The following is an 18,407-nucleotide window of genomic DNA, read 5'->3' as shown; positions in this document are numbered from 1 at the left end:
AGCAACACGCGTTTGGAAACGTTTTTGACAGGATGAGTACTGTAGCTGCCTCATGTTTGTTTTTTTCGATATATTACTCATTTTCTTTATCCTTTGGTTTGCGTTGTATTGAATTAAAACAATATTCGATGCAATACTGGAAATATCTTTGGTAGAAAATAATATTTAAAACTTTTATTTAAGACATCAGGTTTAGTTCATTGGTAATTTAATGTAAAAGAGGCCTACTGAAGACACTTCTTCATTATTAAATGAGCCATTTATTTCACATTTGTGTTTTCCTTCCTCGCAGAATAAGAGTGACATTTGTCGTGAGTCCGCACAACCCAAGCGTTTGGCAATCATCATTGTAGTGCCGCTTAGGGTATGCGCTGATAATGTCATAGCCAGCCAGGTCATGTCCCCTGTAACGCAATACAAACAATCATAACATGTCATCCGATGATATTGCATAATCAGCGAAGTCGCAGGCTCACCTAAATCTGTCCAGGTGTTGTCGTAAGTGACCCACGGTCTCGGAAAGGCACATTTTTAGTATGTAAGTGCTATTGCCATCTTCTGACTTGACTTTGAGTGTGATGATGTTATGACCAGAAGGCCGGTCAGAGGTCGGTGTGTGCAACCTCAGGAAAGTGACAAGATTTATGATAATTACATACAATGTACAATTTTGTTCAGGGTTGCAGGTGTACTGGTCCGCAGTCAATCACAGGACACATATAAACACAAAGCATTCATACCTATGAACAATTTATGTACAGTAGAATTCATAACATTTGGAGTACCTGTCCTTGATTACTTGCAGTGCTGGCGTATCTACCAGGATGACTGAGTTGCTGATGCGGGTGTCAGGTGACCCCTTGAGTAAAGATTATATTCTATATTAGCAGAAATTATCAACAAAAATTCTCATACATCCAGGTTTGTCCGCACCGAGTCCCTGACATCAATCACTCGACCCGCCTTCACCACCACTTTGGGTAGTCTTCTCAGGAAGTGGTTTGTGCATAATGTCTTACCTGTGAGCCAAAATAACATATCATAAAATGGTTTCTAAACCATGTGACATCCTCAAGAGTGCAGAACTAACCCGGATATGCTTCATCTCTTCTGTCCTGTACAGCATGTCCTTCACCTGGAAAATGACCCCATGGTAGTCTGGGGATAAATTCCTCCTCTCGTCTGTCATGCACCTTATAGGAGATACGGTCCAGACAGGAGTTTTAACAATTCAGTGTTAGTATAAGACGTAGCAGAAGGATGGATGCACTACCTCGAAAGGCACGCCATCTGGATATCGATCCTGAAGCTCAGATGGAAAATAGCCATCCATGAGATCTTGCATGCATTGCTGTAAAGACAAATAAAGACAAATTACAAATCCACCTACTCCCTTTTATACATTAAAATACACCAAAGGACTTCATTCATTCATTTTGGGTGCTGGAGCCTATCCCAGCTGTCTTCGGGCGAGAGGCGGTACACCCTGGACTGGTCGCCAGCCAATCACGGGGCACATATAGACAAACAACCATTCACACTCACATTCATACCTATGGACAATTTGGAGTCGCTAATTAACCTAGCATGTTTTTGGAATGTGGGAGGAAACCGGAGTACCCGGAGAAAACCCACGCATGCACGGGGAGAACATGCAAACTCCACACAGAGATGGCCGAGGGTGAAGGGTGGAATTGAATCCTGGTCTCCTAGCTGTGAGGTCTGTGCGCTAACCACTCGACCGCCGTGCCACCCACCAAAGGACTTTTAAAACACAATTTTTGGTGAAGGGCGGCACGGTGGTCTAGTGGTTAGCGCGCAGACCTCACAGCTCGGAGACCAGGGTTCAAGTCCACCCTCGGTCATCTCTGTGTGGAGTTTGCATGTTTTCTCCGGGTACTCCGGTTTCCTCCCACATTCCAAAAACATGCTAGGTTAATTAGCGACTCCAAATTGTCCATAGGTATGAATGTGAGTGTGAATGGTTGTTTGTCTATATGTGCCCTGTGATTGGCTGGCCACCAGTCCAGGGTGTACCCCGCCTCTCGCCCGAAGACAGCTGGGATAGGCTCCAGCACCCCCGCGACCTACATGATAAGCGGTAGAAAATGAATGAATGAATGAATGTGTAGAATTTCAAATATTCCCAACTTGGAATGTCTCTCCACCAAGACCAGTCTCGAGTACCTGCGTGCTGTCCTCCTGGTAAGAGCGGAAAGGTCCTTCAAACATCACAATGCCGTTTCTGTAGAGTCTCAGTTGCACGGGAACCTTTCGAGCCAACTGTGCCCCACTTGGTGTGGATTGTACAAACGATTCCCCTTCCCCTGCCAGGATGTTCAGCTCCTTGATCCTCTGTAGCAGAAGGTCAAAGTCCATGTGGAAATGTCTAAGCCCCGAAGTATCTGTGAGAAGGTACACCTTATATTTTAATGGAAAATTACAGTTATAATAGAGAATGATGGTACCTGTGATTGAGCTTGTTTGCACCGCCGCATCCCTGTGTTTCCTGTCCCCGACCCAAATCAAACCATAGTCGTTCAGGAAGCTCTGCATGTGGTGAAAGAAATATACATCACTGAATGAAACATTGGGAACGATGATCACTACAACGCACCTCCATTTCATCCACTTGGTGCTGAAGCTGTTGGCACCTTCTCTCAAGTTTGCTGCATCCCTCTAGATCAAACATCATTTCAATTTCAAAATTTCAAATTCAATTGTAAACTGTCCTTGAGACTCCTTCGACTCATGTTAACCCTTAGATGCATGAGTGACTGGACCCTACACTCTTCCATAAGTGAGTCAAAAATGACCCATATTAGAGTCAATGTGTTTTTAAGCCATTTTTGCCATTTTGGTTAGGAATAATGCTATAGCATACTTGACTATGCCAATGCTATAGTAGTTCCAGATTGACAGTATCTCAGACAGGTGTAATACCTATACTGCATATTATATTATCTACAAAAACTGTGCTAGTGTTAGCTATTTATAAAGTATGGCCAACAATACATATAGTAATGTTAGCCAGTTAGTGTCAGCTAGTTATAAAGTAGGCTAATTTGTTGATAATACTAACATATCATAAAAGACACATACACAATATTATATGACGATAATACATGTTGTATTAGCACTTGATGTGTAAAATAATCTTCCTGAGGGGTGACACGTGTGGTCTACAGTTAATTTATTCCTGACAGCCAAAGTTGATAAGAATCAAAGGTTCCTATTGGATTCCATAGAAAATGCATGCGGGTCATTTTTGACCCACTTATGGAAGGTCGGGGTAGTAACACAAAAACAAAAATTTCTTAAAATGTATGAAAAAGGTAAGTTAAAAATTTGAATGGCATCATATCAAAAACATGTTTTTTGAAGAATACCTGGATTATGAAATGATAAAAAATTTTAATTTCGAAGATATTTCAAGAAAACAACCTGACCGGGTCATTTTTGACCCACTTATGGAAGGTTGGGGTAGTAACACAAAAACAAAAATGTCTTAAAATGTATAAAAGGTAAGTTAAAATGATATCAAAAACATGTTTTTTGAGGAATACCTGGAATATGAAATGATAAAAAAAATTTAATTACGAAGATATTTCAAGAAAACAACCTGACCGGGTCATTTTTGACCCACTTATGGCAGGTTGGGGTAGTAACACAAAAAGAAAAATTTCTTAAAATATATAAAAGGTAAGTTAAAAATTTGAATGGCATGATATCAAAAAGATGTTTTTTGAGGAATACCTGAAATATTAAATGATAAACATTTTTAATTACAAAGATATTTCAAGAAAACAACCTGACCGGGTCATTTTTTACCCACTTATGCATCTAAGGGTTAAACGAAACGGGGAACCTTCGCCCCCGTAAAAGGGGCGGTCCCGACAGTCATTACCTGACATTTCTTGAGCCTTCAGTTGGTCCTTCAAAATTGAAATCATGTTTTCCTTCCAATGAATAAAGAAAAGGTTAATGCAACTTGTGCACATGTCTGTGGTTCATCAGAAGAAAGTACGCGTTCACCTTGTGCCCCATCTCCTCTTTTTGGCTTCTGACCTTCCTCTCCAGCAGGGTCAGTCGCTGCATCATGACAGACATCAGCATAAGGTCGCTTGGCGGAACACCTGATTGTTTTTAAAGTATAACAGTACAAATTAACACACACTTATAGTCAATTTCTTGTGTAAAGTGGAACAATTTGGTATTTAACCAAGATTTTATGAACAAATATGACCTGCCATAATTTCTTACGGGACACAAACAAAGAGTTCCTTTGGTTCTTTTAACATTTAGCTCACTAGCGTGTCAGATGAGCTAACTATGTGACACAATAAAAGCTAAAAAGAACACAGCGCTACCCTCCATTGTTTACATTTCAGTGTACAATTTCCAACAAAAGCACTGCATCATTCTGAGAAGTGTCTGAAACACATTTGATTACAACTTTACCTTTTTTTGGTGCTTCACAAATGGTGGAGTTAACATCACCGCCCCCAGGAAGACTTGGATTATCTGATACTGGTAATTCTGAAATTGATATATCTGGGGTGAATTGTGTGATTGCATGTGTGGCACCTGCAGCTTACCTGGTGATGCAGTTTCCCTGAATTGTACTTGTTTCTGGCCCCTACAAGGTCAAAGCCAAACAATAAACCTTTTATTTTTGTCAGAATAAAATTCACCTCAGTTAAGTTACAAGATAAGCATACATATTACTCAGCATATATTAGCACATATTAGCATACGAAATTACTACGTTGTAATATACATTTATTTTTAATGGTTGATACCTGTATGTATGTGACACCATTGGACTATGTAATTAAACATTTTTAATTGGATCTTGAGCCCAAAATGTGTTAGCTATCCTTGTTCGCCTTGATAAGAAACAAGCTAAACTACTAAATAAAAATCAGAACACGTGACCGCGTTTCCCGGAAGTCTCTTGGCGCTAGCATGTACGGAATATAAATATTTAAACGTTTTTAGTCAGGTTCCTTCTTATTTTCATTTACTCACGGCCTTGTATTCTCACTCTCAAGTGGAGAACGTCTATTTTTCTTAAGCATCGACAAAGGCGAACTCATGACTGCAGTAAAAGCGGTTCAGAAGCTTCTTTTTTTTAATGTTTGGCGTCTGTTACCAATAGCAGCACAGAACCCGGAAGTGGAAACGCACTCACGCGCTATCTTTTTTTTTTTTCAACATACGTAAGTGTAAATGACATCACCGATCAATTGTTACACACATTGATATTTATGATTTAAGCCTGCGATAAAATGGAATGACGTTAGCTACTGAACTTAGCATTATTACACAAGAAATACACAAAATAGAGGCAAATAGTACATGTATCAAACCAGGTATGTGTACACAATAGGGGGGGTGGGCGATACAGCAAAATGTGGTATCGCCTCGATACCATGTAGCATACTGTTACATTATCGATATATGTATCGTGGTGTTTATTTTATTCCAATGTTGTTTTATTCTGTATCGCAATGCAAATAGTTTCAATATGATTGATTTAAATGAGTAAACAATAATACAAAATGGCCGTACTGTATTCACGTGTAATCACGTGTCAGTGTCCTGTGTGATGTTGTGGGATAGCTCAGGGTGGAGCAGCCATTAGTGGGCTCTGGCTTTGGGGTTAAGAAGAGGGGGTGGGTGGGTGGGAGGATGCCAGCCAGACATCAATCATCCAGCCAGGGCGATTAGGCAGTTCCGGGTGGGCTATGGCGGCGCCCACCGCTCGCTTGGACGACGGATGGCCGAATGTGAGTTCAGATCAGCCGTTGAAAGGTTGCGTGTCCGCCGCTGCGACGTCGTTATCATCACTCCCGGATGATAACGATGGTAATGATGATGATGACGACGAGGGGCTGCGGCATAACAATACACCCCCGGGAAAAAGCGATGATTCCAAATCCATGGAGGAAATCCGGGTGGAGAATTTTGACGAGATTTTGTCTTTGTGCTTCGGAGATGCGAGCGCAGTGGCGGGTTGCAATGATGCAGTGACGGTGGTAAATGAGGACACGCTTCTGCAGGGGGACGAGTGAGTGTTATTGTTGGTATCATGCTATGGAAGTGCTTTTAAATCAGTTCATATCCAGTAAAAATCACATTTATTGCTATTGTTATTGAGGTCCATAACAAGTCATACATTAATTTTCTATATAACATGCCATACAGATATGTCTAAACATGTATGGAGAGTGGACCTAATGAAGTATCCCTCATGTACCCACAGGATCTGGACCGCTTTAACCAAACGCTTCGGGCATGGGATTCCTCTGGACTGGAAGCGTTCCAGAATACATGCCCTCCACATGCCCATATTCAACATGGAGGAGAAACCGGTTAGAGACTCCCTCCCTGCCATGAGTGTCCCACTTTTACTCCACTCTACATCCAAATCTGATGTATTAGCGTCAGCCATAAGCTATGATTAAATCTGTCTGTGACAGACGGGTGATGTCACGGCGGAGCTGTCGGATGACGAGGAGCTGAGGGAACAGTTGGACATGCACTCCATCATCGTGTCCTGCATCGGGGATGAGCCCCTTTTCACAGCCGAGCAGGTACAGTAACTCGTAAACATCCGACTTCAGCAGAGCTTTTTAAATTGATGATGCAGCAGATTAACTTAACTCGGCACGGAGGGATTTACGACTGATCCGCAGGGTTGGTTGTGTGTCTGTGTGTTTGTTGGATGTGTAGGTGATTGAGGAGATCGAGGAGATGATGCAGGATGCTGTGGAATTTGAAGAAGAGCCGGATCCATCACAGTCAGGTCTTTTAATGCTGTCTGTGGATGTGCAGCGCACCAAAAGAAGTCCTAGCTACAAAGACAGTGAGTGGGAACTATAACATCTTGGATACTAAATTGGTGTTATTAATTGGTATACAGATAATAAGTATTTATTTAATGTCTCTTATTATGCAAAATGGGTTTTCTATTGATATAACAGTAATATGTGTACCCAGTTTATGAGCACCAAACATAACAAAAGTCAATCTTCACCCTGGACTGGTCGCCAGCCAATCACAGGGCACATATAGACAAACAACCATTCACACTCACATTCATACCTATGGACAATTTGGAGTCGCCAATTAACCTAGCATGTTTTTGGAATGTGGGAGGAAACCGGAGTACCCGGAGAAAACCCACGCATGCACGGGGAGAACATGCAAACTCCACACAGAGATGGCAGCGTGTGGAATTGAACTTGGGTCTCCTACCTGTTAGGCCTGTGCGCTAACCACTCACACTCCATGCAGCTGTATGTAAAAAAATAAAATAAAAATTAACATAGAAATTATTCAGTAGATTAAAATAATTAATTGTGATTAATTTCCCCCCATAGTTAACTCAATTAATCGCAGACAGACAAACTCCACAAAGAGATGGCCGAGGGTGGAATCGAACACGGTCTGCTAGCTGTGAGGCCTGTGCGCTAACCACTCATAAACCGTGCAGCCGTATGTAAAAAAAAAAACTATAAAAAAATTAACATAGAAATTATTCAATAGATTAAAAATAATTAATTGTGATTAATCCCCCCCCCCCCTCCTCCCATAGTTAACTCAATTAATCACAGACAGACAAACTCCACACAGAGATGGCCGAGGTTGGAATTGAACATGAATCACTTTGCGGTCATTACCCACACAAACCTGAAACTCATCTCTGAAGCATCAATGTTCGCTTACCTTTCCGGTCCCATAGGAAACACATTTATGGTAACACACTATAGTTGTAATACAACTGTAACAGTGACTCCAGGGGTGTTATTTCATGTCTGGAGAGCTCTAATAATGTTAAAAACTGTAAATAGAAGGTTGTAAAACAGCTTTTGTATGCTATCTATAAAAATATTCAATTTGTTAATAAGGAATCCTACTTGGTGGAAATTGACTTATCACGGTTCGGTCCGGAACCAATTAATGTCGATGTTTACATGGGGAACGTTGGGCAAGGTCTGTATTAATTAAACAATACTCAAAGAGAAAATGGACGTCTGTTATCTTATGACAACAGGTATGAGGACGCTGAACGTGGCGGAGCTGAACGAGCGGCTGGTGGAGACGGAGGCCTCCATCAGGAGCTTCTCAGAGGATCTGGTGCAGCATCTGGCTCTCAGGGATGAGCTGGTCTTTGAGAAGGAGGTGAAGAACAGTTTCATTTCGGCGCTCATCGACGTGCAGAACCGACAGAAGGAGCACCGTGAGATTCTGAAGAAGAAGAAGAAGCTCAAAGGGGCGGCTGGATTGTCGCAAGGACACCCAGGATCGGTGAGCGCTCGATTCCGTCATATTGGCGTTGTCTCTTACCAATACTAGAGTGACCCTGCAAAATTGCACCTAACATGCACTTTATAGGTAGTTTCTTCATTTTTTATCTTGACGTTCCTCTGCTGTCCTTCACCTTGTCAGCGTTTCAGTATGGAGGGCCTCTCTTCGATTATTCAAAGCAGCTTTCGCCAAACATTTGGGAGCGGATGCAGTGAAAGACAGGTAGACTTACACAACACAGTTTGTAGAACAATACTGGCACCTAGTGGCGTACTGTAGGTGTTGCGGTGTCTTTCCTATTCTGATCAACCAAGTCATCTCTCTTTATTTGTCGTTGATTCTTCACCACAGTATTTGACCACCATCATCCCGTATGAAAAAAAAGGACACCCTCCTTCAATCGAGGACCTCCAGATCCTGATCAAAAGTATATATTTTATTTCCTCCTGTGACCATTACATTTGATTCCTTGTACCATGTGACTGATGATTGTCCGTTTTCATTGGCTACCATTCAGTTCTGCATGCAATGAGGGATGACAGCGACAAGGTGCCAGGTCTCCTAACAGACTACATTCTCAAAGGTAAGCCACTGAGCACCTTATCGATTTTCGTTTTCATTGAGTTCATTGTTAATTTCATAATATTTTTATTATTGTGATAGTAGTTTTCAAGGTAGTTTATGTGATTGCCACAACAACAGACTTTTATTGCAGGTTTGAATGATCTTACAACAGGAAACAAGGGCTACTGTTACTACTCTAGTAACCCACGCCGAGCTAAAACTATGCATCCCCGACGTACAGCTGTAATATGAGTGTAAAGGTGACTATAGGGGTGTTATTTCACGTCTAATGACTCTAATATTAAAAACAAACAGGTTTTCTAACCAATTAACTTCAATAAATGAGGGATTGCAGTATATGTAACAATGGATGCTTTAAACCTTTAATAATGATGGTTTATTTACAATCATTACGGCTACTATGTAGCGTAATATGAGTGTAAAGGTGACTATAGGGGTGTTATTTCACATCTAGTGACTCTAATATTAAAAATGAACAGGTTTTCTAACCAATTAACTTCGATAAATGAGGGATTACCGTATATGTAACAATGGATGCTTTAAACCTTTAATAATGATGGTTTATTTACAATCATTACGGCTACTATGTAGCGTAATATGAGTGTAAAGGTGACTATAGGGGTGTTATTTCACATCTAGTGACTCTAATATTAAAAATGAACAGGTTTTCTAACCAATTAACTTCGATAAATGAGGGATTGCCGTATATGTAACAATGGATGCTTTAAACCTTTAATAATGATGGCTTATTTGCAATCATTACGGCTACTATGTAGCGTAATATGAGTGTAACTGTGGCTATAGGGGTGTTATTTCACGTCTGGTGGGTCTAATATTAAAAATGAACAGGTTTTCTAACCAATTAACTTCGATAAATGAGGGATTACCGTATATGTAACAATGGATGCTTTAAACCTTTAATAATGATGGTTTATTTACAATCATTACGGCTACTATGTAGCGTAATCTGAGTGTAAAGGTGACTATAGGGGTGTTATTTCATGTCTAGTGACTCTAATATTATAAATGAACAGGTTTTCTAACCAATTAACTTCAATAAATGAGGGAATATTGTATCTGTTTATGTAACAATGGATGCTTTAAACCTTTAATAATGATGTGGAATGCATGAGAAATTGGGAAGGGAAATATAGCTTTCCTTGACCACATGGTCACTTTCTAACTAGTATATTATAGCACAACAGCAGCACAACAAGCACTGAAATTGCACTCATAAGCAAACCACTCAGCATTTGTAGCGCTGATGGGTTCATTTTAGGGAAACAAAACCCAACATTTTACAGCACACGCAGAGGTAAATAAAGTTGAGTCGGCCTTTGACTCTTTTTTTAAGGATGGATTGAATTAAAACTGGTCTTCAGGGTGGTAAACAAATCTTATTTTGTTCTGTGGCACTGTCTCCACTCCACTTGCTTTGTGTTTCTATTCTTAATTCATTGCTGCCTTACACTCCATAGCCGTGGTGTGAGCGACAGTCGGGGGCAGGTTTGTGGCATACTCACATGTGACGTGCACTGTTGTAGCACATGATTTGTGGTGCACTTTGACCCCCCCGCCCAGTGTTTCCCTTTAGCTTATTTCACCAAACACTTTCACTATGCCCAAATGCTAAATAATTTGCTGATGACTCACTTTACACTTACTGTATCTTTAAAGCAGGGATGGCCAAAGTGCGGCCCAGGGGCTATTCGCGGGCTGCAGCTTATTTTTTATTGGCCTGTGGCATATAGTAGAAATAAAAGTAAACAAAAAAATACAGTAAAATGTAAAAAGAAGAAGCCTTTTTACCAAGTTAAAAAAATACCTATTTTCAGTATGCGGTCCCCGGGTGGAAAAAGTTAGGACACCCCTGCTTTAAAGCAATTTCAACCTCAAAAGTCAAACAAAAACAAACATGTGTGACGTCACTCAAGCAAATCTCATTATAATGTGATGATAACCATAGAAACATAGGAAAGAGTCTGGCTAGTCAATACAACATGAGCAATGGAATTACTTACATGCACACTTTAATTTTAGCGATTAATCACAGTCCTTTATGTGCTCTTTTTCCTAAAAGCGACAAATCTTTTGGCGACTCTTGACGTGAACGCAGGTAGCGCCCTTTTCAATGTGCATCTGTTGGCCCCTCCCCCATTTAAAACACAATAAAACAATAACAATAGCAAAATAAAAAAGATAATTTGTAATTTTTTGTTTTTGATGATTTATTTTTTACTCCCGTTTTGCAAATGTCACTCAAATTGTTTTGTAACAAGAACATCGGAAGTCAACCAGTGTGATTTTGTTTGGCTTTAGAGGTCCACTGTAAATATTTTTTACAATAATTTTTAATAATGTAATAATTGAATATTAATTTTTAATTATTGGTCAGACCACCCTTGTTTCTTCAGTGTATTGATGCATTTTAATGCCTGATACAAATAAAGATTAATTTATTTGGACAGATATAACAATGATATCAAGTATTTTTTTCGACAAAATTGTAGTACCAAAAAAATTCAACTATTTTTGTTGTCAATATTATATTTGTCCATTTGTGCCAGGTATTAAAATGAACACGAAACTGAACAAACAAATCCTATTTTTCCATTTATGTCAAGTGAGTTTTTTTTCTCCCTTTGTTTCCCTTCACGTCGTGATTTTTTTTAGCGATAAAAGCACGCTAAGGTCATCTGATCTTCACGTCTGTGTTGTTACAGTGCTCTGCCCGAAGTAGCACCGAAGGAGGAAACCATGCGGACCACCACTAAGAAGATGGAGATGACTTATCTGACTTAATTTTGTCGTTTTTTCAAGATTTATCCTTGTTAGGTTTGGTATATTTGTGTTGTGATTTCATTCTTTCCTTTTGAGTTTTTTTATTTTTTTTTTTTTAACTGAATAGCAATACAAGCGTTTTTGAGGCATTGCTTGTGTGATGCTAAGGCAGGGGTGGGCAAACTACGGCCCGGGGGCCACATCCGGCCCGCCAAGTGTTTGAATACGGCCCGCCCAATCTTTCAAAAGTATTTAATTCAAACTCAACATACAACCTGGCATCATGGCCTGAGCCAACCTTTTGATGGTTGTATCAATTTGTTGTTTGACATGGTCTGTTGTTTACAAAGTGCTCCTGAAAAAAGAGACACAAGCACATAATAATAATAAAAATTAAAATAATAATTATTATATTATTATTATAACTATTATGATTATTATATTTATTATATTAATGCTAATTATTATATTAATTATATATAATAATATTGTTATATTTGCATATTTTACATAATAATATAATTATTATTATTTTAATTTTATTTTAATTATTATAATATTTTATTATTTTTAAAATATTTAAATATAAATATAAAATAATAAATAATAATAGCAGATTGCATGACAATTTTACAGATACAATAATACCAGGTGGACTGTTACGTGTAAAATATATAATTTTGTTATATCAATGCGGCCCGCGAGTCAAAAAGTTTGCCCACCCCTGTGCTAATGGCTTTACATTAATCCAAAGTGCTTACTCGCCGAGCAATGATCAAATGTGCACAAAACACATCGGGGCTTCCAGGCTAATCGACTCAGAGGTCAACGTCATCTTCATATCTTCAGCAGCACATTTTAAGAGATTAAGGAGAGAACATGGCATATTTGCATAGGCATCAAACATAGCACAACCTTAATATAAACACAATGCTATATGATCTATCATCAGTAGTCCATATATTAGACATTAATGGCTGAGGGCCACTGTGATCCTTTTTATATTGTCTGAAACATTTTGCACTAATCAGCTAATGAACTGACCGACTATGCATACTATAGTATTAGTACTGCTGACCCAAGCACTGTCAGTACTTTTTTAGTCAACCAGAGACTCAAATGTCAATGTGCCTGCTGTGCTTGTTTACCAGGAATTATCATTGTGGATGTATACAAACTGCCTTTTTTGTACATTGTAAACAACGTACAGTATTTTCAATGAATGTTCTTTGACAAGACAATTTGATGTCTAATTTATTTTGTATAAATGTTTGAAATGTACGATTGTTATTTATGTGTTTGAGTGTCAGACAGTATGTATTTTAAAACAGGAAGGGGCGGGGCATGCAGAAAAATTGAGGACAGTACAAAGACAATCACATTTCATCTTTTTATAGTGTGCATTTCTTTCTCACCATTGTTTTTTTAATTTTTTACAGCATGCCAAGGGCCATTAAAATATGAGCTGAAGGGCAAAAATGGACCCCAATCCGCACTTTGGAAAACCCCCTGGTGTATTTTGTATTGTGGCATGCCTCAACAACCAGCAAGTTCCGGGCTCCATGTTTTTGGAAAGCCGGAGTATCGGGAGAAAACTCCATTCAAACTCCATACAGAGATGGCTGAGGGTGGAATTGAACTCGGGTCTCCCAGCTGTGAGGCCTGTGTGTTAACCACTTGATCGCCGTGCAGCCTGCAATTTTTCATTCATTCATTTTATACCGCTTATCCTCACTAGGGTCGCGGGGGTGCTGGAGCCTATCCCAGGGGTACACCCTGGACTGGTGGCCAGCCAATCACAGGGCACATATAGACAAACAACCATTCACACTCACATTCATACCTATGGACAATTTGGAGTCGCTAATTAACCTAGCATGTTTTTGGAATGTGGGAGGAAACCGGAGTACCCGGAGAAAACCCACGCATGCACGGGGAGAACATGCAAACTCCACACAGAGATGGCCGAGGGTGGAATTGAACCCTGGTCTCCTAGCTGTCATTATAATTTGTGAATTTATTCTGTATGATTCCAGTGGTTGTTTTCTTATTTCCTGAAATGACCACCACCCCATGACAAGAAATTGCGTCCCTGTTTGGTGTCACCAGCCCCTAATGGGTTTGGGAAAGGTCCCCAATGGAGGACTAATGCATTGAAACTTAGAAGATGCATATATTGATTTGCCCTTTGACCCTGTATACCATATATATATATATACAGTACAACATAGACCTGAAAAAAAGCTGCGATTCAGCTACAGTCATACTGCTCCCAGGACATCAGGCTGAAGAACAAGAAGAAGTTAGACTCGCCTTTTCGGTCACCTCCCCTCACGCTTTCCCAAACAACACAAACGTCTCTCAGACATCTGCAAGACATTTGTGCTCACTGAGAGAAGACGTTGAGCTGACGTCTAAACGACATCCATAAGGTGAATTTAACTGTGGACTTTCTCCTGAAGACCACCATGGAACGTGTGCGACGTATCCGCTTGGTGTTGTGCCTTCTCATGCTGACACAGTACACGGGCCAGCAGACAGCAGAAAAGAGAAAAAATCCAAAGAAAGGTAAGATTGATATTAATATTTGACATGGATATGTTTGGCATGGATTTCTGAATAAAAGTGTTTTTTTTTTTAACCATGATAGACTCCATCAGTGCTGCCATTGAGGAACTGAAGCAACAAATTCAAGACATTGTTGATGACCTCAACTTGTTAAAAGAGCAACAATCTTTGCAGTCAAGTAAGTTTGTTCCGTGGATTGTGATCCAAAGCATACAACATCATGCATGCGTCATACATGCACGGAAACTTCCTAAGCTACGTATATATGGGAAGCTCAGGAATTCAATGCATACCACATTGTACGTCATCTGGAAATTATTCATTCATTCATTTTCTACTGCTTAGCCTCATTAAGGTGTGTGGGGGTGCTGTAGCCTATCCCAGCTGTTTTCGAGCGAGAGACTGTGTACACCCTGGACTGCTTGCTAGCCAATCACAGGGCACATATAGACAAACAACCATTCACACTCACGTTCATACCTATGGACAATTTGGAGTCGCTAATTAACCTAGCATGTTTTTGGAATGTGGGAGGAAACCGGAGTACCCGGAGAAAACCCACGCATGCACGGGGAGAACATGCAAACTCCACACAGAGATGGCTGAGGGTGGAATTGAACTCGGGTCTCCTAGCTGTGAGGCCTGTGCGCTAACCACACAAAATGCCGTGCAGCCGTATGTAAAAAAAAAAAAAAAAAACTATAAAAAAAATTAACAGAAATTATTCAATAGATTAAAATAATTAATTGTGATTAATTTCCCCCATAGTTAACTCAATTAATCGCAGACAGACAAACTCCACACAGAGATGGCCGAGGTTGGAATTGAACATGAACCACTTTGCGGTCGTTACCCGCACAAAGCTGAAACTCATTTATGAAGCATCAATGTCACTTCCTGTTCGCTTACCTTTGCGGTCCCATAGGAAACACATTAATGGTAACACACTCATACCTATGGACAATTTGGCGTCACCTAGCATGTTTTTGGAATGTTTTTGGAAAGCTGGAGTACCCGGAGAAAACCTACGCATGCACGGGGAGAACATTCAAACTCCATACAGAGATGGCTGAGAGTGGAATTGAACTCGTGTCTCCTAGCTGTGAGGCCTGTGTGCTAACCACTTGACTGCCGTGCAGCCTGCAATTTTTCATTCATTCATTTTCTACCGCTTATCCTCACAAGGGTCGCGGGGTTACTGGAGCCTATCCCAGCTGTTTTCGAATGAGAGACGGAGTACACCCTGGACTGGTGGCCAGCCAATCACAGGGCACATATAGACAAACAACCATTCACACTCACATTCATACCTATGGACAATTTGGAGTTGTCAATTAACCTAGCATGTTACCCGGAGAAAACCCACGCATGCACGGGGAGAACATGCAAACTCCATGCAGAGATGGCTGAGGGTGGAATTGAACTCGGGTCTCCTAGCTGTGAGGCATGCATGCTAACCACTTGACCGCCGTGCAGCCTGCAATGTTTCAACTGGTCTTAAAATTTGATGATGAGTGTACGTCCCTCACATGTGACTATCTATATGTTAGTGTGTCTGCGAGGAACCAAGGTCCTCGGCAAGTGTTTCCTCGCCGACCCGGTCAAGAAGACATTCCATGCGGCCAGTGACGACTGCATCGCCAAGGGGGGCAGCCTGAGCACCCCGCTGACAGGGGACGAGAACGACCAGCTGTACGTCTACGTGCGTCAGAGCATCAGCCCGGAGGAGCCCATCTGGCTGGGCATCAACGACATGGTGACCGAGGGCCAGTGGCTGGACATGTCCGGGTCCAATCTACGCTTCAAGAACTGGGAGACGGAGATCACCATGCAGCCGGACGGGGGACGCAGCCAGAACTGCGGTATGCTGTCCACCAGGTCCAACGGGAAGTGGTTTGATGAGAACTGTCGAGGTGAAAAGGCTTCGGTTTGTGAGTTCAACATTGTGTGAGAGAATAATACCTTACTTGGAGGTACACGTTGGTACTGCAGTTCTTCAGTACTCTTTTCACAGTATTTGATATTTACTATCTAAGTAGAAAATGAAATGTACAGTAAATGATGGCTGCTTTATCTACCAAGTAAGAAGGTACTGCACGGTTTCAATGTAAACAAAACAATTTTGTCACCACTCGATCGGCATTATGAACACACAAAACTAGTAGTCAAGGAGTAAAACTACAGGTAAAGGCTAGTATTCAGATCCAAGATTACAAGGATTTCAACAATCAGAAAGGGTATTGCGCAAAGTGCAAATCTCACATCAACAAAGCGAGTCCTGGATCAGATTTTTCAGTGCCGAATCCAACCCGGCCACATGTTTCTAACCTCCAAAGCTAATGACCTCATAAGTGTTTATTCACCCAGAGGACACTTAGTACATCACATCAGCATATTCTGACTAATTCTGTGTTCAGTTCTCTTTCTCCATTGCTTAATGACAGTTTTTTTAATGATTTTGCATTTATCAAATTGTATAATTCCGCTTTTTACTTAAAGGCTGCAACACTACACTTAATAGAACGTAATGGATGCCATATTCAGGTGTCCCCAACCACCGGAGAATAATGAAAAAAACACACTTGTAAATAACTACAATTTTATGTAAATGTATATCAATTTTGGAAACATTAAAAAATAATAATATAAAGTTACAAATTCCATTGTTTTTGCATGTACGTATATGTTATTTGTTACAAGCGGCGACTCGTCCCACAGTCGTTGAACGCACCAGTGTGTGTGCGGTAAATGTCTCATTTTTTGTTTGTTTCTTTCGGCTTTTTTAGACTACAATACTGTATTTTTTCCCACATGATATGTGGTCTCAAATGCTGATACTATGTGAGAATTCATAAAGGTAAGTTTTGATGACATTATTGAGTGCTAATGTGCGTATTTGTTGTTAAGTTAGTTGTAAGTTATTCATGCTAGTAATTCATGCTAGCACACTGCTTTTCATCACAACAATATAATAATCATGTCACTGAAAAACAAACGTAGAGATGGATTTTGGGGTCTACATTCATTTTGCGCTTTTAATTTGATGTCAGTAGTGACGTTTTAGGTTAAAAAAAGGTTGGGGTCCGCTGCCATATATCACAAAATAGCAACATTAGCATAGCTGTATTAACTACTGTGCTAACATTAGCGTCGTAGTTTAACATCACTAGGTAAGCATATTAGCAGAAAAGAAACAAAATTGATCAACCATGTCTGTCGCTGACTGGACGATAGTTGGCAGAGCTCCTAGATATATATTAATTTGTGTAGAGAAGTCTTTTTCACCCAAAGCTAACCACTGTGAAGTGGTAGACATATTCACAGGAATAGCTCATCAAGCTAGGGGTGGGTCAGATGTGGTTTGGTAAGTATTTCCTTCATGACATTTAGCAACATAGAACTTCTAATGCAAAAACAGAGCTTTTTCTCACGCTTTGGTGGTCATAAACATGTTCTAGGAACATCTACTAACCCAGAAGAAGTGAAATATCAAGTAAGTCCAATGGCTGTGTTTCAACACCAAGTAGGTAAGATTCATAATAATAGGACCTTTTCTCCTGTAGACCACCCGTTTTGCCCAGATCAGTAGTTTGAATTGGGCATAAAACCCCTCCCAGTACTGTCATACTAGTCTTCATTGTGGGTGGAATTCCCCCACAATTAATTTTGACTATAAAGTCCTTTAAAAAAAAACTAATAACATTGCATGGTTTGATACCCATACTGTGATCATGCATTAACACTGCTGATAACATGTAATAGTTGCAGTATATGCCTAACAAAGGCATCATAGATACAGCGACAACACTAAGGATCTCCGCTCTCATTGGGATGGCTGTATCTTCCAGCACAAGACATGTGCTCCAGTCCTCAGGTAAAAAATGCTGACGCAAACGAGCATCTTGTTGAGTCTTTGTAGCGAAATTGCAAGCTAGGTCTACACTCTTTCGTCTGTGAATGACGCTGAGACTAGCGGTCAGCGAGAACTAACACAAGTTAGTTTGTTAGTATCAATGGAAAGACCATTTGGTAGTGTTTTAAATCATCAAAATAGGGCAAGATACTGCAACATGTTATCATCAGTGTATATATGTTAATGCATGATCACAGCATGTATATCAAATGATGAACATTTTTTAAAAAATATATATACATAT

The 18,407-nt window shown here is 40.2% G+C and overlaps 3 protein-coding genes across 12 annotated transcripts; 2 read left to right on the top strand and 1 right to left on the bottom strand.

The window, feature by feature from the left end:
- Nucleotides 1-157: 157 nt before the first annotated feature.
- Nucleotides 158-6,022, bottom strand: ubxn11 (UBX domain protein 11). Of its 7 annotated transcripts, XM_058084557.1 has the most exons (14): nt 5,032-6,005; nt 4,599-4,639; nt 4,462-4,554; nt 4,036-4,136; nt 3,908-3,959; nt 2,618-2,679; nt 2,469-2,550; nt 2,188-2,405; nt 1,274-1,351; nt 1,091-1,193; nt 934-1,019; nt 786-859; nt 477-623; nt 158-404 (listed from the first exon to the last, which is right to left on the bottom strand). In XM_058084557.1, the coding sequence occupies exons 1-14, from the start codon at nt 5,097-5,099 to the stop codon at nt 266-268; spliced, it is 1,344 nt and encodes a 447-aa protein (XP_057940540.1). In that variant the 5' UTR covers nt 5,100-6,005; the 3' UTR covers nt 158-265. The 7 variants fall into 7 exon arrangements, with proteins under 7 accessions (XP_057940540.1, XP_057940538.1, XP_057940535.1 ...); XM_058084555.1 differs by having other exon boundaries at nt 2,188-2,550; nt 3,908-3,935; nt 5,032-6,022; XM_058084552.1 differs by having other exon boundaries at nt 2,188-2,550; nt 5,032-6,016.
- Nucleotides 3,721-14,121, top strand: fez2a (fasciculation and elongation protein zeta 2a). Of its 4 annotated transcripts, XM_058084563.1 has the most exons (10): nt 4,488-6,073; nt 6,269-6,377; nt 6,486-6,599; nt 6,739-6,871; nt 8,063-8,316; nt 8,458-8,538; nt 8,668-8,743; nt 8,834-8,899; nt 10,380-10,407; nt 11,625-13,083. In XM_058084563.1, the coding sequence occupies exons 1-9, from the start codon at nt 5,751-5,753 to the stop codon at nt 10,388-10,390; spliced, it is 1,167 nt and encodes a 388-aa protein (XP_057940546.1). In that variant the 5' UTR covers nt 4,488-5,750; the 3' UTR covers nt 10,391-10,407; nt 11,625-13,083. The 4 variants fall into 4 exon arrangements, with proteins under 4 accessions (XP_057940543.1, XP_057940544.1, XP_057940546.1 ...); XM_058084560.1 differs by lacking the exons at nt 10,380-10,407; nt 11,625-13,083 and adding an exon at nt 13,122-14,121 and having other exon boundaries at nt 3,721-6,073; XM_058084561.1 differs by lacking the exons at nt 10,380-10,407; nt 11,625-13,083 and adding an exon at nt 10,982-11,616 and having other exon boundaries at nt 3,733-6,073.
- Nucleotides 8,706-16,926, top strand: clec3ba (C-type lectin domain family 3, member Ba). The gene is made up of 5 exons (XM_058084572.1): nt 8,706-8,743; nt 8,834-8,899; nt 14,145-14,250; nt 14,333-14,428; nt 15,801-16,926. Exons 3-5 carry the CDS (start codon nt 14,151-14,153, stop codon nt 16,199-16,201), a joined length of 597 nt encoding a protein of 198 aa, XP_057940555.1. The 5' UTR covers nt 8,706-8,743; nt 8,834-8,899; nt 14,145-14,150; the 3' UTR covers nt 16,202-16,926.
- Nucleotides 16,927-18,407: the final 1,481 nt, after the last annotated feature.

The sequence above is a fragment of the Doryrhamphus excisus genome, chromosome 10 (assembly GCF_030265055.1).
Source record: "Doryrhamphus excisus isolate RoL2022-K1 chromosome 10, RoL_Dexc_1.0, whole genome shotgun sequence".
Lineage (NCBI taxonomy): Eukaryota > Metazoa > Chordata > Actinopteri > Syngnathiformes > Syngnathidae > Doryrhamphus > Doryrhamphus excisus.
This window is presented reverse-complemented; position numbering and strand designations above follow the sequence as displayed.